The 23,542-nt window shown below is 40.2% G+C and overlaps 1 protein-coding gene across 1 annotated transcript; it reads right to left on the reverse strand.

Moving 5' to 3' along the window:
- Positions 1-209: 209 nt before the first annotated feature.
- Positions 210-21,019, reverse strand: KIAA1841 (KIAA1841 ortholog). The gene is made up of 21 exons (XM_030945440.1): positions 20,860-21,019; positions 17,804-17,969; positions 15,787-15,973; positions 13,034-13,127; positions 11,807-12,045; positions 10,440-10,498; positions 9,657-9,817; positions 8,750-8,836; positions 8,523-8,633; positions 6,687-6,810; positions 6,328-6,480; positions 5,938-6,143; positions 5,472-5,571; positions 4,957-4,989; positions 4,346-4,445; positions 3,265-3,359; positions 3,119-3,147; positions 2,952-3,025; positions 2,215-2,303; positions 1,760-1,851; positions 210-1,354 (listed from the first exon to the last, which is right to left on the reverse strand). Exons 2-21 carry the CDS (start codon positions 17,951-17,953, stop codon positions 1,318-1,320), a joined length of 2,220 nt encoding a protein of 739 aa, XP_030801300.1. The 5' UTR covers positions 17,954-17,969; positions 20,860-21,019; the 3' UTR covers positions 210-1,317.
- Between the last annotated feature and the right edge of the window lie 2,523 nt (positions 21,020-23,542).

Below are 23,542 nucleotides of genomic sequence, written 5' to 3' on the forward strand. Positions count from 1 at the left end.
TTCAAGTATTGCTATCCTAGTCTTCTAACACCTACCAAAAATCATCAAGGAACAAGACAAACAAAAAACCCCAAATGGAGAGAAGAGCATTTAAACAAATCTCCCTCTCCTTACCCTACCCCACCCTCCCACCCAGGAACTTGCTGACTTAATTCCAAACTCCCAATTTATTGTACAGCCAGGAGTTGGAATAAACTTTCCCTGAGCTCTCTTTCTATCTGTTTCAAAAAGTCAGAATGTGTTTCCTTGAATTCAGCCATCATCATCATTATTATTATTATTATTGCCATTTTCTCTGCTAATATACAACATATTTTCCAGGCAAGTTATTTCATTTTGGTAGCCCTGGATTTGTGTTCTATTGCTCCAAATACAGAACCTGAAAGTGCATCTGACTTCTAAACAGTGTTAATCAGGCAGGTTTCAGGGAGTAACTAGACCCAAAAGATCTATGCGCACAAGCCTTTGTAATGATACATCTCTGTTGAAAGATGCAGAATTAATAACAGATCTGCTCAGAAATTTAGTGGCATAGCATCAGTTAGAGAGAGAACTGCTTTGCATCACAAGGTTTGGGTTTTAGAAGGGAACAAAGCACTGTCCTGTGCAGGAGGGGTGAGGAATGGGGATGGGTACAGATTTCATATCCAAGAAAAGCAAGTGGTTCACATGCAAGATGCAATGCTGCACCATCATCACAGCACTGAGAGCATCTTTGGAGGTCTAGTCCCTACCTGCTACCCACCTTCAGAGGAGTGGGACTTGGGTGATGTACACAAGGAAGCCTCAGAACTGCATGAAAATTTTGCTTAAACTAGTCTAAGTCCCAGGAATTGTCATGGACTTTAAATGCAAATCCCCAGAAGACTGACCTAAAATGTACCATCAAATACAACACAATATAAATACACAAGGAGACTTGGGTTAATGCTGCTGACTGCATTCAGAACTCAGTAGTCTTGCTTTTTCCTTTTCAGTATTTCTAGCATACCAAAAGGCATATTTGTATCTTCCCCCATAAATAAAGCTAGTATGATAATTTAATTTTGTAGATTTATAAAATATTTTCTATGCAACTTAACGCAACAGCCTAAAAAAAAGCAATTAAATTTAACTTCAACAAATAGTATATTTACAATTAAAATAAGTACAGACCTTATTGGGTTTGCATTCATTTATAGCACAAAATAATTTACAAGGCTTAAAGTAATAAATAAGTCACTGGCAAGCTTTGAGGTGTGCATTGTCCATATGTCAGAGTGCAGTGGAGTTTCAGGAAGCAGAAATGAGTTCTGGCTAAAGCGTGCCCATGACTCCTTATGTGGGACGGCCTTGGCCAAAACGGGTTTTTGACCTGGGTTAAAAACACATGAGAAACATATTTACATTATTAATGTAGGGCTTTTTACAATATTAATGCAGGTTTTTGATGTGTGGGGGTTTTTTGGTTTAGTTCTACAAGGTGGACAAAGAACAGGATAAAAATCTTGGCTGACACTTTTCCAATTTTCTGTAGTTTCCCAAAAAGAAAATGATGTTGGAGCTGCAGGGAACCTTCCACCCAAGAGTTTCATTCTCCCAGCTCTACTGGGAGACCAAGGGAAGCCTTAGCACCTCATATGGCTTAACCTGGTGGAAGCTGATCCATAAGAAGTGTGTGAAATGAAGCATGTTTTTTCTTTAAGAGGTTTCTTTAAAACCCACCACCCCACACTCCCGAAATCCTTGAATTTTTCTTGCTTTTATTTTAAAATCGTACCTGGGATTCTTCTCAGCGTTGCTTTGTCGTGCACTGACCTGTGCTGAGGCTTTTATCTGAGCTTCAAGTCTAGAATAAATGCCTCCTGCATACTGGAATCCAGAAAGAAACAATCAAGTTTTGACATGATTTCAATGCAATCAGTGACTTCCCATAAAATTCACTAATATTCAGCACAATCTATAGCATACTTCTGTCCATTATCACAAGCCAGTACTGGATTTTTAAAACTCATTCTACTTTCCATGAGCAGTTTTTAAAAGCAGTGAACTTTAAATATTATTTTAAACGCAAATCTTCCAAAAAATCACACTTGGAACAAAATGAAGATTGATAAAATTCATTCTTTAGCTTATTTATTAAATAGATGTTATACTCCTTTGTGTTTAATATTTTTGTTAACCAAGGCTCACTTCAACTCTGCAAACACTACATTTTGCCAGGACAAATCTTACTTCTTTGCTGTCTTTGGACTTGACTCGATCAAGGTCTCCCAGTCTCATTTTTATTAAGTGCCCTGTGATCTCAGACATTCTTCTCTGATCTGTCAGAAGTAAGAGAGGATATTTAGAACAAAGGTTTTCATTGCTACTGAACACAAGGAGGATTAGACAGAGACTTTAGTGATAAGGATTTGTAATTTCTTTTAGTTCATATAAAAATCCTGAACAGCCAAGCTTCTAAATCCTGATGTAGCCTCAGCAGCCTTGGCAGATACCAGAATCAGCCTGAGGCACTACACTGAGATCAAAATCTCAGGAAATGGTTTGGAGGCAGAAGTTTTTAAAACAGCAAAATTGCACAAGAGTTTGCAGGGTAGTTTTAAAAAGGCAGAACAAATTAACCCAATTCTGAATATTTTTAGTCACAGAGACTGAGAAAGAGATGGAAGTGGATGTTTCTCTGTTTTTCTCTGTTTATCTGCACAGACAACAAATGCCACAGGGATGCAGCAAAAAATATCTGCATACTTTTATAATCATGAGATGACACAGCTATAATCTCTGTAGGTTCTGTGCTGACATTCCAAATAAAGCACATAAATCACACAAACACCCCAAATCCCACTGCTGGATCTGAGATTAAATTCACCCTACAGGGATGTAACTAAGTGAATTTTAAGAAAATTAGCTGGCTCATTTCCTTTGCATAATGTTAACTTTATGAAAGCCAAACTCATGCAGGAACAGACCATCTTCTCTTTGAGCATCTTGGTTGTATCTCAAGGACCTGGAGGCATCCCATTTGTTCTGCTGCATGCTCACACTGCAAGGGAAAGGTGCACAAACCCTGTATCAGGAACAGCTTAGGAGAGGGAGATACTGAAAAGTGCTCTCAAGGGCTTTGAAAATGACTTACATGAAAGGAGAAGCATCTCGGGAACTTGACTGTTGAAGGAAAAAACCAGATTTAATGTGGTTTTCTAAGGTCAAGTCCAAAACTTAGAGAAAATTCCTCATTATTTAAGGCAGCCAGAGAGCCTGGGTTCACAGCTGTGATTTTACCTTATCAGATGGCTTCTCCCTTTTCTGAACACTAGGTGAAGAAACTGCTTTCTTTGGGTGCCTGTAGGATTTCTTTAATTTCTCCTTTCTTCCTGCTAATGGAAGAAATGTCTATTCATACCCTCAGATACTTGGAATTTCTCAAACTACAGAGCTACTAAAGTATTTTTCCCCTCAATTTCTTTACAAATAGTGTATAGTACAAATCAATAGGCTGTTTTCCTTTTATTAGTGTTGCAGGCACACTAACACACACTACTCAAATGCTTTTCTATGAGAAATATCCAGAAATTCAACATTTAAAATGCAAAGTGATTGCACATAACAGCATACATTTTTTACCTTTAAAATTAATGCACGTACAAGCTACACTTTGGACCATATTAATTCAATGACTAAATTCTGAGCAATATCAGATCAAACAATTTTAAATTTAAATTACAAAAATTTTCTTTCAAAATTTATATATTTTTAAAACTGGTACAATTCTAATTGCCCTTTGAGTAATGACAAAAAGAACAAAGAAATCATTGGAAGACTCTCTTCCAATGAATCATTAGTAGGGTGAAAAGGAGAAGTTGCTTTTTGGCTTTCCATGTTGCTAAACCCATTAACACATTAAAAAATGAATTAAAATATTTTTAGATCATATACAGCCTAGCTTCAATGCAGAAACAATTTTAGCTACATTAGCCAGTCATTCCTCTATGTAATCAAAAGCCAAATTTGCAGGGTTTTTTTGCATGTAAAAGCAGTCATGTAATTGCTGCCTTTTCTTCCAACATTCATTACATGAAATCTCATTACTTTGAGAGTTTCCTGCAAAATAAGTGCTTGATAATTCCAGAGAGTTCTCAGCCATGAATAGCTGCAGCTTTTCTTGTTTGCCAGTGATTTTTGATGGCAACAAGCACTGGGGTAATTTGTATGTAACCAGAAGAAAACTAGTGATAATATTCAAGTAACTTTGGGTTTTCTTTCTGAAACACCTAATATTCAAAATCTGCTTACAGAGGACTTCTGCTGCCTCAAATCCCTGTCTGGTAACTGCACACAGGAGGACTGTAAAGATTTGAGGTACCTGGTTTCTTGCACACTTCTTCTTCATCCCCCACTTCATCCTCAGTGACCTCTGAGCCCGTGGTGTACTCCTCCTCTTCAGATAACAGCGATTGCTGCTTCTAACCAACACCAGAAGCCAGAGATTAAAAGTGAGCCTGGGTTTCTATTAAATGATTTATTAATGTGATGTTTACATTGTTTGAATATTTACCTAAATATTACACATTTACCTAAATAAGTGATAATGAGTGCCTAGTAATGAGAAATTATGAAGCTTAACAATGAAGACCTGAAGCACCTCAGACCAGCCAAGAGAGACAGATACCCAAACCCTGGATTTTCATTTATGTTTCTGCCAGCCTAAAAAATTATTAATAAATGATGCATGCAGTGCTAGTGTGGCTTGCTGCCATTTAGAAAAACATTCAAAGGAATTTCTCATTTCTATTAAGGCCAAAGTGCTTCACACCATACTTTCTTGTAAAAACTGTTGCTATACTGCAACCTCCAAATTAAAGCAAAAAAATACATTTTTTGCCTCATTTATTAGGAAATAAGACAAAAATCAAAGCTAGTTCTTTGCTAGTACAGAAGACCAAATATTTAAAATTAGTAAAATATTTTACTAACCAGCTGCAAAGTCCAGTTCTTCAGAGACAAAAACTGTAGTCACAAAGAGAAAAATGACACATAAGTTAAAGAACTAATATTAACAAAAATAAAAAAGTGAGAGAAATTCTAAAAATAGGAGTGGTATGTTACAGTACAGCACTCTACACTGGTAACTCCCAGGCCTCCTCCCATCTTGAACTCCAAATTTTGGTGGAATGATTAAACCCAAGTAGGTTGAAAGCCACTGACCAATTAAATGCAGTCAATTCATGTTTTAGTGAAAATAAGCTTAGCACTAAAAATTTTTACAGCTGATTTTTTGATCAAAAATCAGTCCAGGACAGGAGGGAAGTTATGCATTGAAATATTTCAGCAGATATGGGAAAGTTTTGCCTTTTCACCAACCAGGTATTTTGTACCTATGTCTTACTCCAACAACGTATGGGCTTTATTTTTATTAAAAATTGCTCAAGAACTTCTTCAAAGAATCCTAATTATTAGAAAAAAAAAGAAGGAAAAGCAGCAGCACTCACAGCATTGATCTCTCCAGTTTTGGGGCCCCATGGTGTATTTGGTTCTACAAGCACATCACATTCAAGGCCTTTGTCATCACCAAGCCCAATACCAGAATCACTGAGAGAAATGCATAAACCAAAATTAAATATTTCTATTCCACTACTTCAGAATCAGTCTCCATTGACTGGACATGTATCAAGAGAGCAGACAGACCTCTGAGTCAGATACATAACATCTTGACAGAAATACATTAAAATATAAAGATAGCAGTGAATGCTTATGGGAGTTGAGTGACTAAAAGCCTGCTTGAAAAGTGAAAGGAGAAAGTACTTGCTCTTCAATTTCCAAGCAAACAATCAAAAATAAGTTACCCTTAGAAAGACCTATGACTCATTTTGAAATGGGAGAGAACTCCAATATAACAGTACACGTGTTCAGTGTTGAGGGCTAAGTTATTTCTGTAACTCAATACAATGTTCTTACCTATTCTCATCCTTAGTGAAAGGAACAACTATAACATCTCTATGATGCAGCAGATCATTCAAGATCTGAGCAGTCTGAGATGGCAGAGCATCCCCTTCTTCACTTTGAGATGGCAGAGCATCCCCCTCTTCACTCTGAGATGGCAAAGCATCCCCATCTTTGCTTTCTGGAGGTAACTCCACCACATGATCCCTCACTTTGCAGCCCTGCAATACACAGAGGCAGAAGATCAAATATTGGAGTTAGTGGGAAGAACTGATTCCAGTCAGTATAACAACAAAAGTTCAACTTCTGAATTACAATCCTTATTTTGGAAAAAAGATCCATTTTCCTAACATGCTGTTGCCCACCCCAGCATGTGCTGTGCTCTGTAAAGGAGAGCTGAAGTACCTTTGGGAGGGTTGTGGGGTCAAACCGAAGAACTTTTTGGTTACAGCAGGGATAAACTCCTGTGCCAGTGGAGCCCAGAGCACTTGCTACACCTGGATAAAGAACTGGCTGCGAGTGGTACTGGCAGTGGGAGAACTCAGTGCACAGGAAAGACTACATCAGCAAAAAGACAGAGAGTGAGAGGTGAGACAACCTATGGAAGTAAAAGTTCTCCACTGTAAAGAATGTGTACCTAGCTCTAGTAGCAAATATTATCCAAACAGCTTTAATCCCTGCTTCACCCCTCAAAAGCCACCCACCACAAGCCAAAGTGAATTTACCTAACCTGGTTACCACAAGCCAAAGTGAAATTCCCTAACCTGGTTACATCTTGAGCAGGTTAACCAGTTGACCGTTCCCCAAAGACGCCAGTAAACATCCCGCCAGGACTTCAGTTCCTCGTGAAGGCCAATTAAATACTCATGCACTTCCCAGGTTTTGTCTCTGAAAAAGGAAAACATCAGTCTTGACTCTGTTTTGATCCTGCCACCAGGACCACAAGGTGGAGAAGGAACAGAAAACACACTGGTGAAAAGCCTCCAGTAGTTACAACAGGAGGGATACGACGTGAAACAATGATTACTAAATTCAGAGCATGACAGAGGAGATTTTATTCTTCCAGAAAATCCTAAACTCACTCATAGCAAAGAGTTACAGCTTGATTCACCTCAAGATCCATATACTGCAAACTTACAAGCTAAGATAAATATCTTCTATCTACCTGCAATGCAACAATAGCTAAGAAATACAGTTTGAAAACACAAGCTCGTGCCCTTTTGATGAAGGTACATACCTGGCAGTTCTAGTATCAAAAATATAGGACATTGTTCCTTCCCTGTGATCAAATGAGATACACCTCTTCAGAATTCAAAAGAAAATGTGCAACTTGCAGTGGGGCATGTTATCTTCAGAAAGAGCAGATAAAATTTCCTCCCAGTTTTAAGCCCTGGCCTGAAGCATTTTTGTTAAATATGTGCCTATCCTAGACTAAGCAAGGAGCACATCCAGTTGGAAGTCAGTTCTAGGCACCACTAGAGGACCAATAAATAGAAACCTATTTTTAAATCATTAAAGATAGAACTGTATTAGCTCCTGAGCCTGAATTCATTAGTGGCCAGCATCACTTCTCAGTAAACATATTCTGTACAGCAAAGCATCACAAGTAGCACAAGGCAAATAATTAGAACCTAGATAATCCTCTGAGTAACTATAAAGCCCTGCATATTTATCTGCTGGGAACTGCAGAGCAGCCACATACACTGAGCTTAAGTGAAGTAATACAATTAATGAATTTTATGTGACTAATCACCAATGATCTTAAATAGGTCAGGACAGGGGCACAAGATGTGGTTCTATGTAGACACTAGGCAGAACTTAACTGGTGGGAGCTGTATGGAACTGTTTGGACTGTTCTGAACAAAAGGGATCTGATGAGAAAGGTCTCCTGTCATTAATCTCCCACCATCCCCCTTAAAATGGGCATGTGGGGAGGGAGGGAACTGCAGCTGATCTTGGAATGATCTCCATTAACAGGAGAATCCAGCTGTTCACAGCCACAGATCAGACAGAATTCAATTAAACATTTGTGCCAAATGAATCAGGCTTGCAAACAGAACAGGTTCTGCAAGATCCTCTGACAAATACTTCAGGAACAGAAAAACAACTGGCAAAGTTTATTCATAGCTGCCTTTAAGCAGCATTTGATTTGACAGTATAAAGTCAGATGAGAAAATACTCTTTAGCTTTTCTTTGCTGGCATAGTGGGGTCTATCCTTCACTAAAAAACCTTGCAGAAATGCAGCATTTAATTCAATCTCTCATCAACTGCATACATCTTAAAACCATCTGATGAAAGAATTAGCTGAGTATTTTCTATTTAAAGCAGTGGAATCCAAAAAGAGCCCTCCCAGTAATCATGGCTGCAGTTTTCCCATTTCCATTCAGCAGCAGCACTGCTGAATGAATTTCAGTAGCACATCTTCATAATCACACCTCCCTGTTTTATTTTTTGCTAGGTAATACAAGAAGTTGAGATGCTTCATACACTCTTCACATATCTGTGATTTAATTTTGTAATGTATCTGAGTATGTAGTACTTCTAAAATCACCCAAAATCAGAGTTGAATAAACATTATATGTATGTACATATTCACTACCTTATATGAACATAGACAATATTCCCATGTTGGTCTATGTTGATTTTTCCTGGCACACAAGGAATTCTCCTTTCAGTTTCTTTGGTTAGCAACTTTTTACATAAACAACACCTAGATAAAAAAAAAAATAAAAGAGAAAGAAGGAAAGAAAGCACTGGAGTAAGAGCAGGGCTTCTAAACACAGGGATTGTCCTTGCTATTGAAGGAGCCATATAAAAATGCCATACCTGTATAAAGTTGCTGCATTTCCTCTAGAATCTGGATTTACATACTCTGGATCAAACAGTCTCTCAATCTTCTTGCAGAAAAGTTTACTATTAATGACAGCAACACAGCTCACCCATTAGAAAAAAAACTGAAAATTGCTTTATGTATAGTGAGATTAACAATCACATTCTGATAAGCAAAGTCACTCACAGAATCTAGCTTTTAATATAATTTTCCTTTAAATTATCCTGTCCATCTCATTTTTACACGAGTGTGACAAAAGTGATATTTTGATTATTTTCTTTATTAAAATGCCTGCCAATATTAACTGTCAGCTTCTACCTTGACTAAAAGACCTTTGAGTAGTGCATATTGCTGTGAAACTGCACTTCATTGTAGGATTAAGCCTTCATCCCTACAGACTCAAATCCTCCCTTACTTTCACCTTGTCTGTCAGTCTGCCCTCCAATAACTGGTCCTTATCTTGATATAAGCTGGGATCCTGATGTATGAAAGAACATTCCAGCACAACTATTCAGCCTCCCAGCCACCCTGAATTCTAAGTCCAAACATCCAAGTTCACAGGATGCTGAAGCCAAACCATTCTCTACCAATTAGGAGCATGTCATCCCATAAAAGGTTTCTCCCCCTAATCCTTGCTCCCATGTGAGAATTCATGAATAATTCTCCCATGTCATGCTCCTAGTGTGGCCTTTCCTTTTGCTCATTTCCTACAAAAGCTCTTTCCTTCTGCTCATAATTTTAATATAAACTTCTGAAGTCACACCATTATATTCTGCATTAAAAATACATTCCATGAGAATATACATAATATATAACTTCAAACTGCACAGTTTTAGCAGTTATGAAATATGATCCCAAAGCTCAACAGCACTTCAGAAGTGTACTACAGGGCAAAGAAGTTACCTCTTAAATTTGTCTCTTTTGTCCTTCAGCTCTTCCACCTCATTGTGCCTGAAGAGGTCAGCAATGTGTGTAACAAGATTAGCGTTGATACAGTTCATGTTACATGGTGTGGCTACAATAGCATTCATATTTTTGTGACAGTAATGAATACATTTCTCTACCTAGGAAAAATAGAAATATCAATGTTAAGGAATTCTAGACAAAACCCCCCATACTAATTGCTTCAAGACTTTTAAGTGTGGTGTTTTGGAAAACTATTTCAGTTTGACTTAAAAATAAAAAACAAGCCTCAGATTTACCTAAAGTTGATGCTGAATAATATGACTTAGTTTATGTTCTCCTCCAAAAATTTCAGTAACCTTCCAACTGCTTGTTGAAATAGAACCACAAAACACATGGATCTCAACTGCAGCAGCTGTGCTTTGCTGAGGGCCACCCCAATGACACAACTTTTGACAAACATTTTAACAAAGTCAGCAGCTATTCCTTATACAGAGCTGGAAAATCAGATCCTAAATTGCAGACATATCATTCATGTAGTAAAGGATATAAAACAAGCAATCTAGATCACACCATCACATTCAGAAATAACATACTCTTTTTATTGCATTGAGATTCTGCAAATATTGGATTACTGCACTGAACAGAAGTGTTAAAAATCTCACAATGTTCTCATTACAGCACCTGTTTATGTAACAGCCAAAGCACAACAAACAAGCTGTTAGGACACCTGGTAATTAACTGTGCCCTCATGCCAGAAAATCAGTCTTTCTTAATACTTACTAATGAATCCATCTTCAAAAACTCAGAAGAAATGAGGATTGAGATGACATTTGATGGTTCTAGAAGGCAACAGAACAAAGTGGGGGGTTTTACATGGATTTTTTTTTTGTAATTTCACATCACATCCCTCTCTCCTCATATTTAGCATGTTATCTATTATTTTACCAATCAACTTGTCATTCCATCTTCCAGTATACAGAACCTTTTAATTATCTTAAGAAATAAACTTTTGGTTTACCATTTCAGTGGCCAGAGTAGAACTGTAATCTGGAAAAATTATTAAAATTGGATACCCTATTAAAATTGGAAAAGGAGGCTTCACAGGGATGCAATGACTAAACAATTACACAAGATTAACTTCCATCTGTAGCCATCACACCCAGCTGAGATTTTTTCAACATAACCTTCACATTGCAAGTTATAAACAAACCAAGAGAAGAAAGTTACATTTTAAAAAGTGGTAGGAATGACTCATTAAAAAATTAAAACCTTGCCTCAAAACCCACAAAGACTCTTCTACCATTGTATTAGAATGAATTGAAATTGTAGAAAACATTGCAATTGTACCAACAGGGAGCAGAGGAGAAACAAACAAACCAATCATCAGCACTTAAAATCTACCACTCTGCCCTTGGTCAGAAGAGGTCTGAAGACTCTTAATTAAAACCATCACATCCCAAAATATATTAGGGTTTTTTAATTGCTTCAACTTTCAGCATGTTTTCTCCAAGCTGTCAGTGCTGGCAAAGCAGAGCCCTCTGCTGAAATGACCAGAGGATCTCTGCTGCAACACTCTTGTAACAACTGATGATGCCTTGTGAGGGCTGCCCTAGAAAAGAGGCCGGACAGAGCTAAAGAATAAATAGGGATTTATTACAAGGCCTCCATGGATCCCCCTTGGGCAGCACAAGAGCTCAGCCAGGGCTGCACCTCAGGTGAACCCAAAATGGTCACAAAATGCATGACTGGGCACAGGGTCTGTCACTTTTATAAATTCTGCTCCATTTGCATATTGGAGCTAATTGTCCAATTTCAGCTTTAGCCCATGAAGTCCCATCCTTCTTGTTTTTCTCTCTCCAGCCCATGTTGTTTCTGCTCTTAGGCCTGAGATTTGGATCATTTGTCCTTGGTCCCCAGCTAGAGAAGGAATTGTTTTGTTTCTCCCTCTGTGAAGACAGCTTACCATCCCATAATACGAAGCCCTGACCCACACACTAAAGCAGCACAGAACCTGAAAAATATAAAAGCTAAAACCTGAGGCATCACTGCCAACAGTCAGAAACAGTCTGGGGCTGAACGGCATCAAAACCATTCATCTTCAATTAGTACAGAACATAACAAACCTAAAAGAAATTATCTGCTTTTACCTAAAGTGGGCATTTCATCAGCCTCAGACTCCTTGGAGTTCCTTTTGACATATCTTATCAGCCAGTCAAAGATGTGAACGTCACAGTGCACAGAAATATCCACCTCCTCCCAGCGCTGGGCTTCCACTGACAGGTACTCAGCAAAGTATTTCATCTCCGAAATCAAAAGGTCTCGAGGACACACAAAATCTTCTTTGAGGTTTTTGGCTTCGTCGCACACATGGATCACCATATTGGGCCTCCAAAGGAAAAAAGCCACAAAGCAAATTAGGAGCCTAAACCAATCAGGACATCAAATCCCAACAACCTCATCTCCAGCTCTGGGTCAATCAGTGCAACACGGACATCACCAACAGGGGTTTATTAACAGAGGGAAAACAAACTGCAGTTATTAACTATTAATAAAAACTATTGTTGGACAGGTGAAGAAGACAGAGGCATATGATCTACAGATAATCAGAGTGAATTAAGGGAGCAGAAATAGAAAGTTTCTAGCTCCATTCCCCAATTTTGCCACCTGTTTGTTATAGGATACTACTTGAGTTATATGGAGAACTTGTTTGTTCTCCCTTCTTAATTTTCATCAAAGAATAACCAGATATAGATGCCTAAATCACTGAGGTACCAAGGACAGTAACAGCAATTTTCATGAGTGGAAATCAAGATTTGGTTTATTGTATACTAAAAATCTCTATTTCTTAAGAAATGCTTGAAGCTAGACTCAGTAAATGCTGTCTCTGCAGAGAGATGCTTAAGTTTCAAACAAACATTATTCTAAGTGTAATTATATAGTGTGGAAAACAGGGATAGGTGATGGAATAAAAGTGACCTGGATGGCTACTGGAATTCATGGGGAAATTTTTCATTTACAGCTCTTTTCCTGCTTTTACATAGGGCAAATCTAAGTTCAAGAGTATTTTCAAAAGTGTAATTGACCATCAGTCTTGTTTCGCTCCTTTATAAAACCAGGTATGTTTCTCATTCCTGTCACAGCAGTGATCAATCACTCAGAGGAACATAGATTTATAAATATCTTATTGCATAGAACACATTCTCAACGAACTCCTTGAATTTCTGCAGAAACAGAAGGTTTCCAAATTTCTAACAGCATTCATTAGGCTGTTTCCAGCTGTTTTCTTTCTGGCAGTAGATAAATTTCAGCAATTTAGACATCTTTCTGGCAATTCTACAATCCCCGAGGTAACAAATATACAAAGCTCTTCTTACCCCTGGGTTTCATCAGTGCTTTCCCCACTGTTATGGACAGGACCTTTCTCAGATTCTGAAGAACAGCTCCTTGAGGAGGCTGCACTGGGCCTTCCTTCAATGTAAGGAAAAAAGGCTGCATTAAAACAAAAACTCCTCATCTTTTGCTCTTCAGCATCTTGGAAATGCAACTGAACTATGGCTGTCATGGTGGAGCAATAGCACACAGGTTGTTCCAGGAATAAAGGACAGGTGCACTTCAAATAGTTCATCTTCACAAAGGTACTACAGGCAGTGGAAGGTGCACACAACAACCTAGTGAGGTTCAGGAGTTCAGCCACCAAATCCACTGAGTTCTGGACCAAGGGTTAAAGCAATGACTGTCATTTCCAGCTGTGAATGGATTTCTGCAATGTGAAACTTCAATAATCTTGCTTAGAAGTCAGAAGGATCATTATCTTTTTTAAACAATGGAAGGGCACTGTATCTCTCTTCCACTGAAACCCTAAGGAGGTGATTTTCCATGATTATGCCATTCTCTCAGATTTCTGGGAGTTCCATAAACATCATCTTCCTCTTGAGTCATGCAAGAGGCTGAAGAAGATTAAGACAGACCTCTTCATCTTCATCTAATGGCTGAACAACTACAGCAGACTGACAGCACAGTCAGTGATATGAAAAATGATATGGTCCAGCACACAGCAGTTATGCCCTTCAGGAAAGCAAAATTACTGCACCAGAGGCAGAAGAAACTAAACTGTCTCCAAAGGTGCAGCCAAAGGCCTTGCACAGTTAAATCTTAGTAAGGCCTTAATAGAGGGAGCAGAGTTAGCAAAAGGGAAGATCCACTCAACAGATTCACTCCCAGTAAATCCTTGGGCAGGGCTGCTCCAGTCACAGCTCTCTGGGCATCCATCCTCACTGCAGGAATCAAAGGTGTGAGTTTTACAAGAAGGGACTGTGGAGGTACATGGTATGAAAGAGTTCTGCCTGCAAATACATTAACAAGTCCATTGTGAACACAGTGAAGTGATTTATTGAAGGCAATAATGCTGACAAGAATATGCAGCACAGCCAAATGAATGGGGACATCTCAACTTCACCACACATTGCTTCATATCTTCTTTCCTCCCCTCCAAAGCTTACAGACTGATTGACCTTGTAACAAATCCTTTAGGTAAAAGCAGTCCTCTGTGCTTGTTTACTGTCATGAGAGGCAATCAGAGGGACTTACCAGCAGTTGGCCTTATAATTAGCAAGTATTAAATGAGCTTTTATAACTCAGCCAAAAGCAGAATCCAGCTCAGAATGAGTATGGTCTGATTTGCTTTTTCTTGCTGTTACTCATGACTACAAACAAATGCAAACAGGCCCAAAATTCTTGATCCTAACAATAAACTAATGTGAATAAATCCACTAGGAAGCAATTAATTAAACAGAAAAACATTTACAAATAGGATTGTCTCAAATCCCCAATTCTGAAATGTAGAAGTACCTCACAAATACTAAAAAGGTGAGTTCACCCAAGCCTGTGAGAAAAAAAGATTAATTACCCTAATTTCATATCAACAAATTACACTCAAACAGGGCAAATGATTTATCCAAAGTCACAAAGAAAATAGAACAATCTCAGGCTAGGATCTTGTCAAAGGAAACATTACATTAGTGGACTTGACTGTGTTAATACTCATTACATGCAGTGCATTGTTAGAAAGAACACATGCACTAATTGTCTCAGGAGTTCTAGAAGCAGAGTTAGCTCGTTAACTGCCTCCTGGGAAGCTGCTAATCCTGTAAACAGGGACCTGTGGGTGCCAGCAGCATTCATCCACATCAGGCACGGAACACATAATTGAAAGCTGATGGGAAGCACTTCCAGGCTTGACACTCCATACACATTTTCCAGTATCAGCCCTTGACTGGAGTTATTAAAACCACTTTGAACAAAGGTCAAAGAGCTGTTTTTCTGCTGCAAAGGGGACAGTGAAAGCTGCAGTGAAGGACATTTTAACAGAGAACACATTTAAATGCTTCACTGTCATCTTAATTTTTAACACAGAAATTATTTATTCATCACTGAGGCAAATTTCTCATGCAAATACATCTACCAAGTTCTAAAACCACTGGAACATCTCTGTACTGAAAATCAGAGAATAACACACACACATTTAATTACAACTTCTGACAGAAGCAGTACAAAAGGAATTGTTAACAACATTTAATTGTGCTATGATTGAATTTACAACTGTTGGGTTTGGTCCCTCTTCTCCCCAGTAATTACTGGGACACACAATTGACCAAGACACATTTGTCATCTCAAGATTGTCTTGGAGCAAAAATTAGCTACATTTTGCTCCTCTGTACCTATCCATTGCAATTACAGGTCTTGTAGCTGGGAGAGGTAGGTTTGCCCTCAAGGGATCTCCTCCTCAGCTTCCTGCAGCTTTTCTACACAATACTCTCCAGTTATTGTAATAATGCTGCTAAATGTGACTTCAAATGGCTGCAGGGTTAACAGCACACCACCAAAAATCCTAAACACAATTCAGCAGAAAGATTTATGCCTCTTGGAAGGACAAGTTCCCAAAAATACCCAAGCAAACATTGATCTTAAACTAAACTAATGGCAAGTGCCTTGTTGTATGTATTCTATTCATACTTCACCCTCCAAAGATGAATGTCTACCATTCCTGGGTGGACATAACCACTCAGGCCAGAAGCATGCACACACTGATTATCAAAGCCAATATAGGTCAGAAGGACTAAAAACATACCAGTTATAGTAATGGAATCCTGCCCAAGAGCAGGCTCCTGAAACTCTGTCTGGGAATCGAGCAAGGAGGATTTGATGTACGTAGCTAAAGTTTCCACAGGACTCCCACCAGCAGCCATCAGGGGGTTATATTGGTTGTCAACAGGTGAACTTCCACTGCTTTTTAGCTCATCAAACCTTTTTGCACACTGTCACAAGATTAAATGATAGGACAATGAAGCAGTACCTTTCAGCACATTTTTAATAACTGTGATTTGAGATGGATACTGTATTGCACATTTTTGCACGTGAACAGTTACTGATATCAAACTCATCAATGCTTCCTATGTTGTTAGTGGTATCAGTATATATAAACACAGTAAAATAACAGCTACCATAATTAAATAACAGAAAGAGAAAAAATTAAGTAGAACCTGTTGAAACTTTCATTTCTTTAAACCCTGTGAGGTTTTTAGCCCAGTTTTCAAAAGAGAAAGTTATGGGGAGAGTTTGAATTCTCACTTTGTAACTAGTTCTTTTACCATGAACATGGTCAAATGTTATTAAGAGTGACTATAGAAACTGATTCACAATTATTATTCTTTTACCTCATGACTTCCATTCCAGTTTGGACAAAAGGGACTGCTGCTTTCCACTGCAATTCTATAAATTTCCCATCCCCTGTTTTTGATGAACTATAAAGTCTTTCTGTTCTGTAAATTTGTACCAACACAATCACAATTATAGGTTTGGTTCAGCAAAGTCCTACACAGAGGTAACTTGCACAAAAATTAATCTATTTAATTCTACAGGTGCTCCTCCTGTGACACCATTAGCAGCTGGTTTTATTTATTTATTTAGGGTTAACAGACATGTCATGCCAGTGCCCCTATGGGCCAGGGCACACAGGGACATCCTTCTGATATTCACAGCATCTCAAATTTGGGATGCCAGTCACAAATTTGATATATCTGTGCTTTTATTTAACTGCCTTAAATGGGGACTCCTTAAATAGGGACATATTTGAGACATTCAGTCCTGTAAAAACAGCAATCAGACTTGCACTAATCAATCACATGAATTAATGAGAGGAGAAGGCTCACTGATACTGTTATTTTATTTAACATGCACAGTGCTGTCTGCACATTGGAAGGTGAACAATAGAGATGTTCCCAAGCTTCTGCCAAGAACTTGAAAGGCAGCAGCATTCCACAGAAGCTTCTACACCCAATCCTTCATTTTTCTGTTTGAAATCCAAGGTTACAGCAAAGCCCAATAGCACTGCTATAAATGGGAGCTGACACACTTGATTAGGCTTGCAAGAAAGTCAAGACCACTGTCTTGTTTTCTTTCAGCTTTGCTGAATCACAAGGGCAAAAGACATTTTCTTTTCTTAGCTTACACTACCTCAGAAATGGAAAAGTCAAAATTATTATTAAAAAAGGAGCATTTCACCAGGAAATTCAGCAATCCAGAAAGAGAAGTATACAGAGGTTCTTCCAACTCTGCTTCAACCAAAGAAAGAAAAATCCACACCTTGTAGGATCAAAAAAGCAGCAACTGCACTCCTTACCCAAGAGAGACCTGTAACCCCTCCTTGTTCAGAGTTGTAACAACACACACAGAGTTTTTAGGTTTCCCAGTAAGGACACCACAACCTGCACAGGGTTAGTGGGTACCGGCATCCCTTCCATCCAAGTCTTAGCTAGGGAGTTTGGAATGCAGTAGCACAGCTACCTTTTTTTAATGCCACTTTTTAATTTTTCCTTTCCAGTAATTTTCATTCTTAATCTGTGTAAGTTCTAATGAAATACAATGCAGAACACATTTTTCAATTTCATTGCTCAGGTTCTGTAGAAACAAACCAAAACCCTCCACCTCCTTTCAATCTACTGCTCATTTAACATCTTCAATTAGGTGCAAATTACTTTATGAAAAAACAACCCTTAACTTCAATTTCCCTCCCTCCCCCCAAAAAATGTTTTCCTCTCCATAAAGCATTGCTTAAAGCATACAAATTCTTTTATTAGTGGACTCACTTCTTTGGAGGTGTATCCTGGAACCAGCCTTGCCACACTGTCCCAGTTGATGGGCTGAGGAACCCCAATCAGGGAACACAGGATCATATCCAAAACCATTTGGTTGTTGTCATAGGGGAAGTTATTGTTTTCTGAGAATCCACGACTCATCTTTGGCCACTTAAGCCTAGAAGAGAAAGAGTTTTTAGCAAATCTCACTGCATGGTTTGCTAAAGCTTGATCTGCTTTACCTGCAGCACTGCATAAATTACTGGGGATAAATTACCACAGCATTAAAGTCAAGTACTGAGGCTTTTTTGACAAAATTTACATATTCTCAGAGCCCTGAGGGAGAAGCAGATGTGCAGAGCACACCAAACCCAACCCAAGAGCAGCAGATATTATCCACCTCTCCTCTGAGCTGCCTCTTTGCAGAGGGGAAATCACACCTCTGAGACATCTAACACAAGAGAAAGGCTTCCACACTCTCGGAATAAACAGCCAAAGTTACAGAGGAGCATTTCAATGCAAATTCACACACGTTCAAATACTTTTGTCTGTTCCCACAAACCTCCTCCTCTCGGCTCTGCTCTCCTCTTGCTCTGCCCATTGCTCAGCACACCTGACTGCCTTCATTCAGAAGCCAAGCCAGGAGACCAGTTTAAGGGCCAGCAACACTTTGGAGCCAGGAAACCACACCTGAATCTCCTTGAGCTCTCATCCCCAACACCTGACACTCCCAACTCCTTATGAGCAGCTCCAAAAACCTCTTATTCCTCAGCTTTAAGCTGAACACCAGAACAAAGCATATACGGACAACAGAAAACACTTTCTAAAACAGGATCACATTTAGTTTTTTTTTCTTTTCCAAATGGATTTTATGTATAGCACCAGGGAACGGACTAAAAGTTCAAAGTACTGATTTAGTTTCTGCTGGGAAAGAACTGTGGGCATTAATTAAGAGTTTCATGTTCAAGTAAAACACAGCCAAAGAGCTCAGAATAGAAATACTTAATAACAGAACTTAAAAGCCACACACAAATTTTTGACTTATAAAGCAAGAATTATAGAGAATTTGAGAGAAAATACACCTAGATAACACCTGATAGCTTGTTACTAAAAGCATACCATACATAGATGTTTCTTTTGCACCACCCTCTTTCCCAAAGAAAAGATGCTTAAAATACACAAAATAGCCCTGGTTTTCACTCCCTCTAGGAGCTGTTCCAGCCCTTTTTTCTGCTTGTTTTGTTGGTAGAAACAGAAAACTGTAAGCTTTCATCCTCTCCAAAGAGCAGCTGAATTAAATCAGAAGGAAAAAACTCAGAACCCACTGAGAGAACTCTTTGGTTTCCCAGAGTCGTGAGATTTAAAAAGAAGAGAAAAAAGCCACAAAACAGAGGACAAGTCCTATAGAAAATTTCATACCGTTTCAGCAATTCTGCCTAAATGAAATCTGCTGTAAAATATGCCAAACAGCCAGTTTTAGAAGAGAAAGGTCCTCATAGGTTCCATGAGCCCAGAATTACAAGTAAAAGAGATGCCACTGTCAGGAAAAAGTGGATCAGTGCCCGTGTCCTTATCTCTGAGTGCACTTTGAGGCAGTGTCACTGTGGTGATTCCATGGTGCAGACTTCTCTCTGTCAGTGTGCAGACAGATGTCAGCACCAATCCCAGCCCTGAGCATCTCCTGTTTCTGCTGCCAGCAGGAGAAATAACCCAGCCAGAGCAGGTCAGCACCAGTGGCAAAGCCCAGTGCTTATGAAACACAGGGCTGACTTCGTGTGCTAGCTCCTACACATGGAGCAGCTGGCTTAAAAATATGTTTGGATGAGATAAGTAAGTGATGGAGTATTATAATCCCTTGGTTTCCCACCATAAAATAGGCTTAATGTGAGTAGAATTACCAGCAATGTCAATATTCCATAAATCACCATTTTGAGGGCGAGTGCTACGGGATGATTACACTGGGCAACCAAGGAAAGAAGGGAAGAGAGAAGGAAAACTTTTTTGTTTTTGCAAAAGAAAGGAGCATGTAATTTATAGGGAAAAAAATCTGAGTGCTTCAGCGGTAACAAGCTAACTACACATCAACCCCGCGGACCATGAAGCAGCCCCAGCATGAAGGGATGACAGGTGCTCTAAAACGTGATGACACGTTCAGAGAGAATCAAGTCTTTGTCTCTCAATAAAGGTTTCTTTATTTGCTTATTCAGCACTTTAAAATACAGCTCTGTATATGCTTATTACTGCAAAGACAAACCGAAGGGGGAGACTTAATTACAGGCATACAGAAGTATTTTTGTTTATATTCTGGAAAGAGGACGGGATTCCTCTTTGCAGCTTTATACATGACATTCAATGTTTGCCTTTTTGTCCTTTAGGAAACCCTGCTGGAAATATAAAGACACATGCAAGATTCTGTCTCATGTAAGAACTCTCTAAAAACAGCAACAAAAAGCCTGTAAGAAATCATATTCTTAAGAGAAAAAGCAACTTGTACAGATTCTCTCCACTCTGTTACTGCAAGGAAAGCTCAGGTTAACCCCTTCCTTAACTATGACAATTGGAGGAAACCAAAGTTTCCAAATTATTTAACTCCGACTGATTCATTTGAGATGCACAACACAGAAAGATACGTGAGAACAGAAATGCCTATTAATACTCAGAATTCCAAATCAAGTGCTGCAAAGGATTCCCAAGAGTTAATTCCTTATGGAAACACACAATCTGATTCGACTTTTTTTATGATTTACAGCAAGTCATTACAGCAGGAAGGAAGGATCGCTGTCCCTCGCACGGGCACGGCGTGAGGGAAGGTGCAGATGGTGGGATGGACGGGCAGAGGTTCCATCCTCAGCTGAAACGCAAGGAAGTGATGGTGCAGAATGAGGCTGCGGACAGGAACAACAGCAACTTCGCTGCTTGCCCGCGTACCAGCCAACGTTAAAAACTACAAAGCCTTTAAATTAAAAATATAAAAACCCGTCTCAGACGACCTACAAGTGCGGTAACCTCAGAGCGGGGACCCCGACGGCCCCCCGGGCGCTCTCCACCGGGACCCCTCCCGGGTTTACCTGGCGGTTCCCAGGCGCGGGGCCAGCGGGACGGGACGGGACGCGCAGGGGGCTCCTCTTTGGGCCGATCCGGTGGGGCAGCAGCAGGACTGGGGGCTCGGCTCCACCGGAGGACAAGCGGGACCCGCGGGCGCCCCGTCCGCACCCGCCGCGCCCTCATCTGCCGGCGCCGCCCGGGCCCGCCCTCAGGGGAGGGGCGGCAGCGCCGTGAGGGGGGCGGCCCCCGCCAATGGGCGCGGGGCGGGCGCGGAGGCCCCGCCCCTCGCGCGGGATGCAGCCAATGGGGCGGCGCAGAGCGCTCCCGCCCCGGGGCGCGCGGCGGCCCCGCCTTGCCGCAGTGCAGCGGCGGCGGCTATGGCGCCCCCTCCCGCCCCGCGCGCGGCGTCCGGTCGCCCCGGCAACGCACCGCCCCGCGAGGCGTCACGGTGACGTCACGGCGCGCCTCGCACAAGTTACGCAGTGTGACGTAAGCACACCGCTCGGTGTCGCGCGTGACGTCACGCCGGCGCTCTCGCTCCGATAGTTTCCGAGCGGAGCCCGCGGCGGTGGCTCCGCTTCCCGCAGTCCCAGCTGACCGCAGCGCTCCCGCCCGCCCGGCCAGGGGAGCTCGTACCGCCCGACGATAATAAATATATAAAATATATAAATAAATAAATATACAAAGAAATAATGAATCAGACAGTAGAGTCCGGCTCGTGACGTAAGCACAGCTAATGAATCAAACAGCAACGTGTCAGTGCACTCCGTGCTCCCACCAAAGACGAGCCCCAGTTTAAGCTCTCCCCAGGTTTCCAGCTGATGCAAACACTTGAGACGCTGTTAACACAAAAAACAGCAGCAGAACACGGAAATTGTTGCTAATTACACAGAACAGCCCCACCGCTGGGAGTGGCTCAGCAGAATTACCGTGCACAGGCTCACGCTGTCCCAATCCTGTTATTTCACACAAACAGCTTGATTCCTACTGCATGGCTACTGCTGTCTCAAGAGTTCCCAAACATTTTTAAATTACTTCCTGTGGGAAGCCACCAGTGCCCGATAAAGACCAGCCCAGATCTCCATTTCCCACATAACAATCCTTCCCTTCGTGGTCATTTGGCAAAAATCAGGGATATTCATAATTTTCTTTCCAAAAACCCCACTTGTAAACTCTGGAATAACACAGTGAGGACAGAGAACACAAAAAAAAAGCACAGAAAAATTCAGAAAAAATTATTCCGCCAATCTAGAGAAGTATCTGAAATCTAAATTCTCTAAGTTACTCTGAAAGCTTCCCTTAGGTCTCAGGGAAAGCAAAACCCACTGGTTTCATACCACCCACAGAATAAACTAATGCTGGGATATTGCTGCATTATGATGACATCCAGTTATTCCACAATGAATGGAAACTTGATGGTATGGCAGAGAACTGGAACATGGGTTTTTTCATTAATCTGTGCTATTAGGCAGAAGTCAGTCCCCTCCTGTTCTATTTTTAAATAAGAAAAATGTTATCAGGATTTGACAATAAACAAAAAAAAAATCAGTATCTTAAATTTTACTCATGTGCTGTTCTAGAGACTGTGCTAGATCAGTTACAATAATTCAAAGGCAGTAGAGCTGTCTCTCTGTATTTTCCATTTCTAAAACCACAAGACTGTGTTTATACTGACAGCATAAATAATCCCCGTCACTTGCTGGAGTCTGATGGTTTTGTGACTGTTGTGAAATTCAGGGAATTGCTCAAAGCAGGTAAGAAGGAGCCAGGGGTGCCCTGCACTGACAGCATGCCTCTGTTACCAGTCAAACCAGTGACACCAGTGCAATTGTTCCAAGCAGAGATTATCCAGCAGTTAAAGGCTGAGCTCCAGTGGCCACAGAAGGCAGGGGACAGAGTTATCAGCCCAAAGCTGCTTCAGACTGCCCTGCAAAGGAACCAGTCCAAGATATGAGGAGAAGACCAAAGGATGTGTGGACACACACAATTACCACCTGCCTTTACAGCCCAAAAATGTTCACCAACCTCAACACTCGGGCCACACCTGCATGGATAAAAATCTGGAAGGAGTTACATAAGAACATCACTTCTTGAGTTGTGTTGTGTAAAACAAGAACAGTTCTGCTATGATTGCACACAAGAGCATTTCTACAGTGGTTTAGCAAGAAATCCCTGGGCTGGTTTCCAACTTTGCACCTCTTCTGGAAGGTTTTCATTGCCAACAGAGGAGATTTGTAAGAAACTCCATTTGCTTTGTATTTACCTCAGCAGCAAATTTCACCAAGTCAGAACAACCTTAATATCCCAGATGGAGTCTAATTCCACACAAGGAAGAGTTTTCAACCTGTGCAAAGTGGCCCATTTATTCCTGCTAGACAAAGAGGGGATTTTAATTTGATTTTTCAGAAAGCTGAACAAAGCTCTGACCCTGTGCATGCTCATGTTCTGTCTGCACCCTGAGAGCCACTCAGCAGGGGCATTTGTCAGTAGCTCACATATTCAAGCAGAAAATTATCTACTAAAAAGTATCAGTAAGATTCAAGAATAAACTAATATCTTATATAAACAGATGTCAAAGCTCTGTTACAGACTCCTAGCTGTGCTACAAGTATATAAATAATTCTGAAGAGTAACATAAAGGTAACTTGTAAGTTAAATAAGGTAACTTAAAATAAATAAAGGTAACTTATAAGTCAAAATAAGAGC

This window comes from Camarhynchus parvulus, chromosome 3 (genome assembly GCF_901933205.1).
Source record: "Camarhynchus parvulus chromosome 3, STF_HiC, whole genome shotgun sequence".
Lineage (NCBI taxonomy): Eukaryota > Metazoa > Chordata > Aves > Passeriformes > Thraupidae > Camarhynchus > Camarhynchus parvulus.

What these genes read in the sequence shown, in the direction of transcription:
- KIAA1841 (XM_030945440.1), bottom strand. Translation starts at nt 17,953, where the DNA reads ATGAGTCGTGGATTCTCAGAAAACAATAACTTCCCCTATGACAACAAC. An exon ending in AAAAGAGACAAATTTAAGAG is followed by an intron (nt 8,837 to 9,656) that starts GTAACTTCTTTG and finishes TGTCATTAATAG; the next exon opens with TAAACTTTTCTGCAAGAAGA. An exon ending in CGAGATGCTTCTCCTTTCAT is followed by an intron (nt 3,026 to 3,118) that starts GTAAGTCATTTT and finishes TTTCCCTTGCAG; the next exon opens with TGTGAGCATGCAGCAGAACA.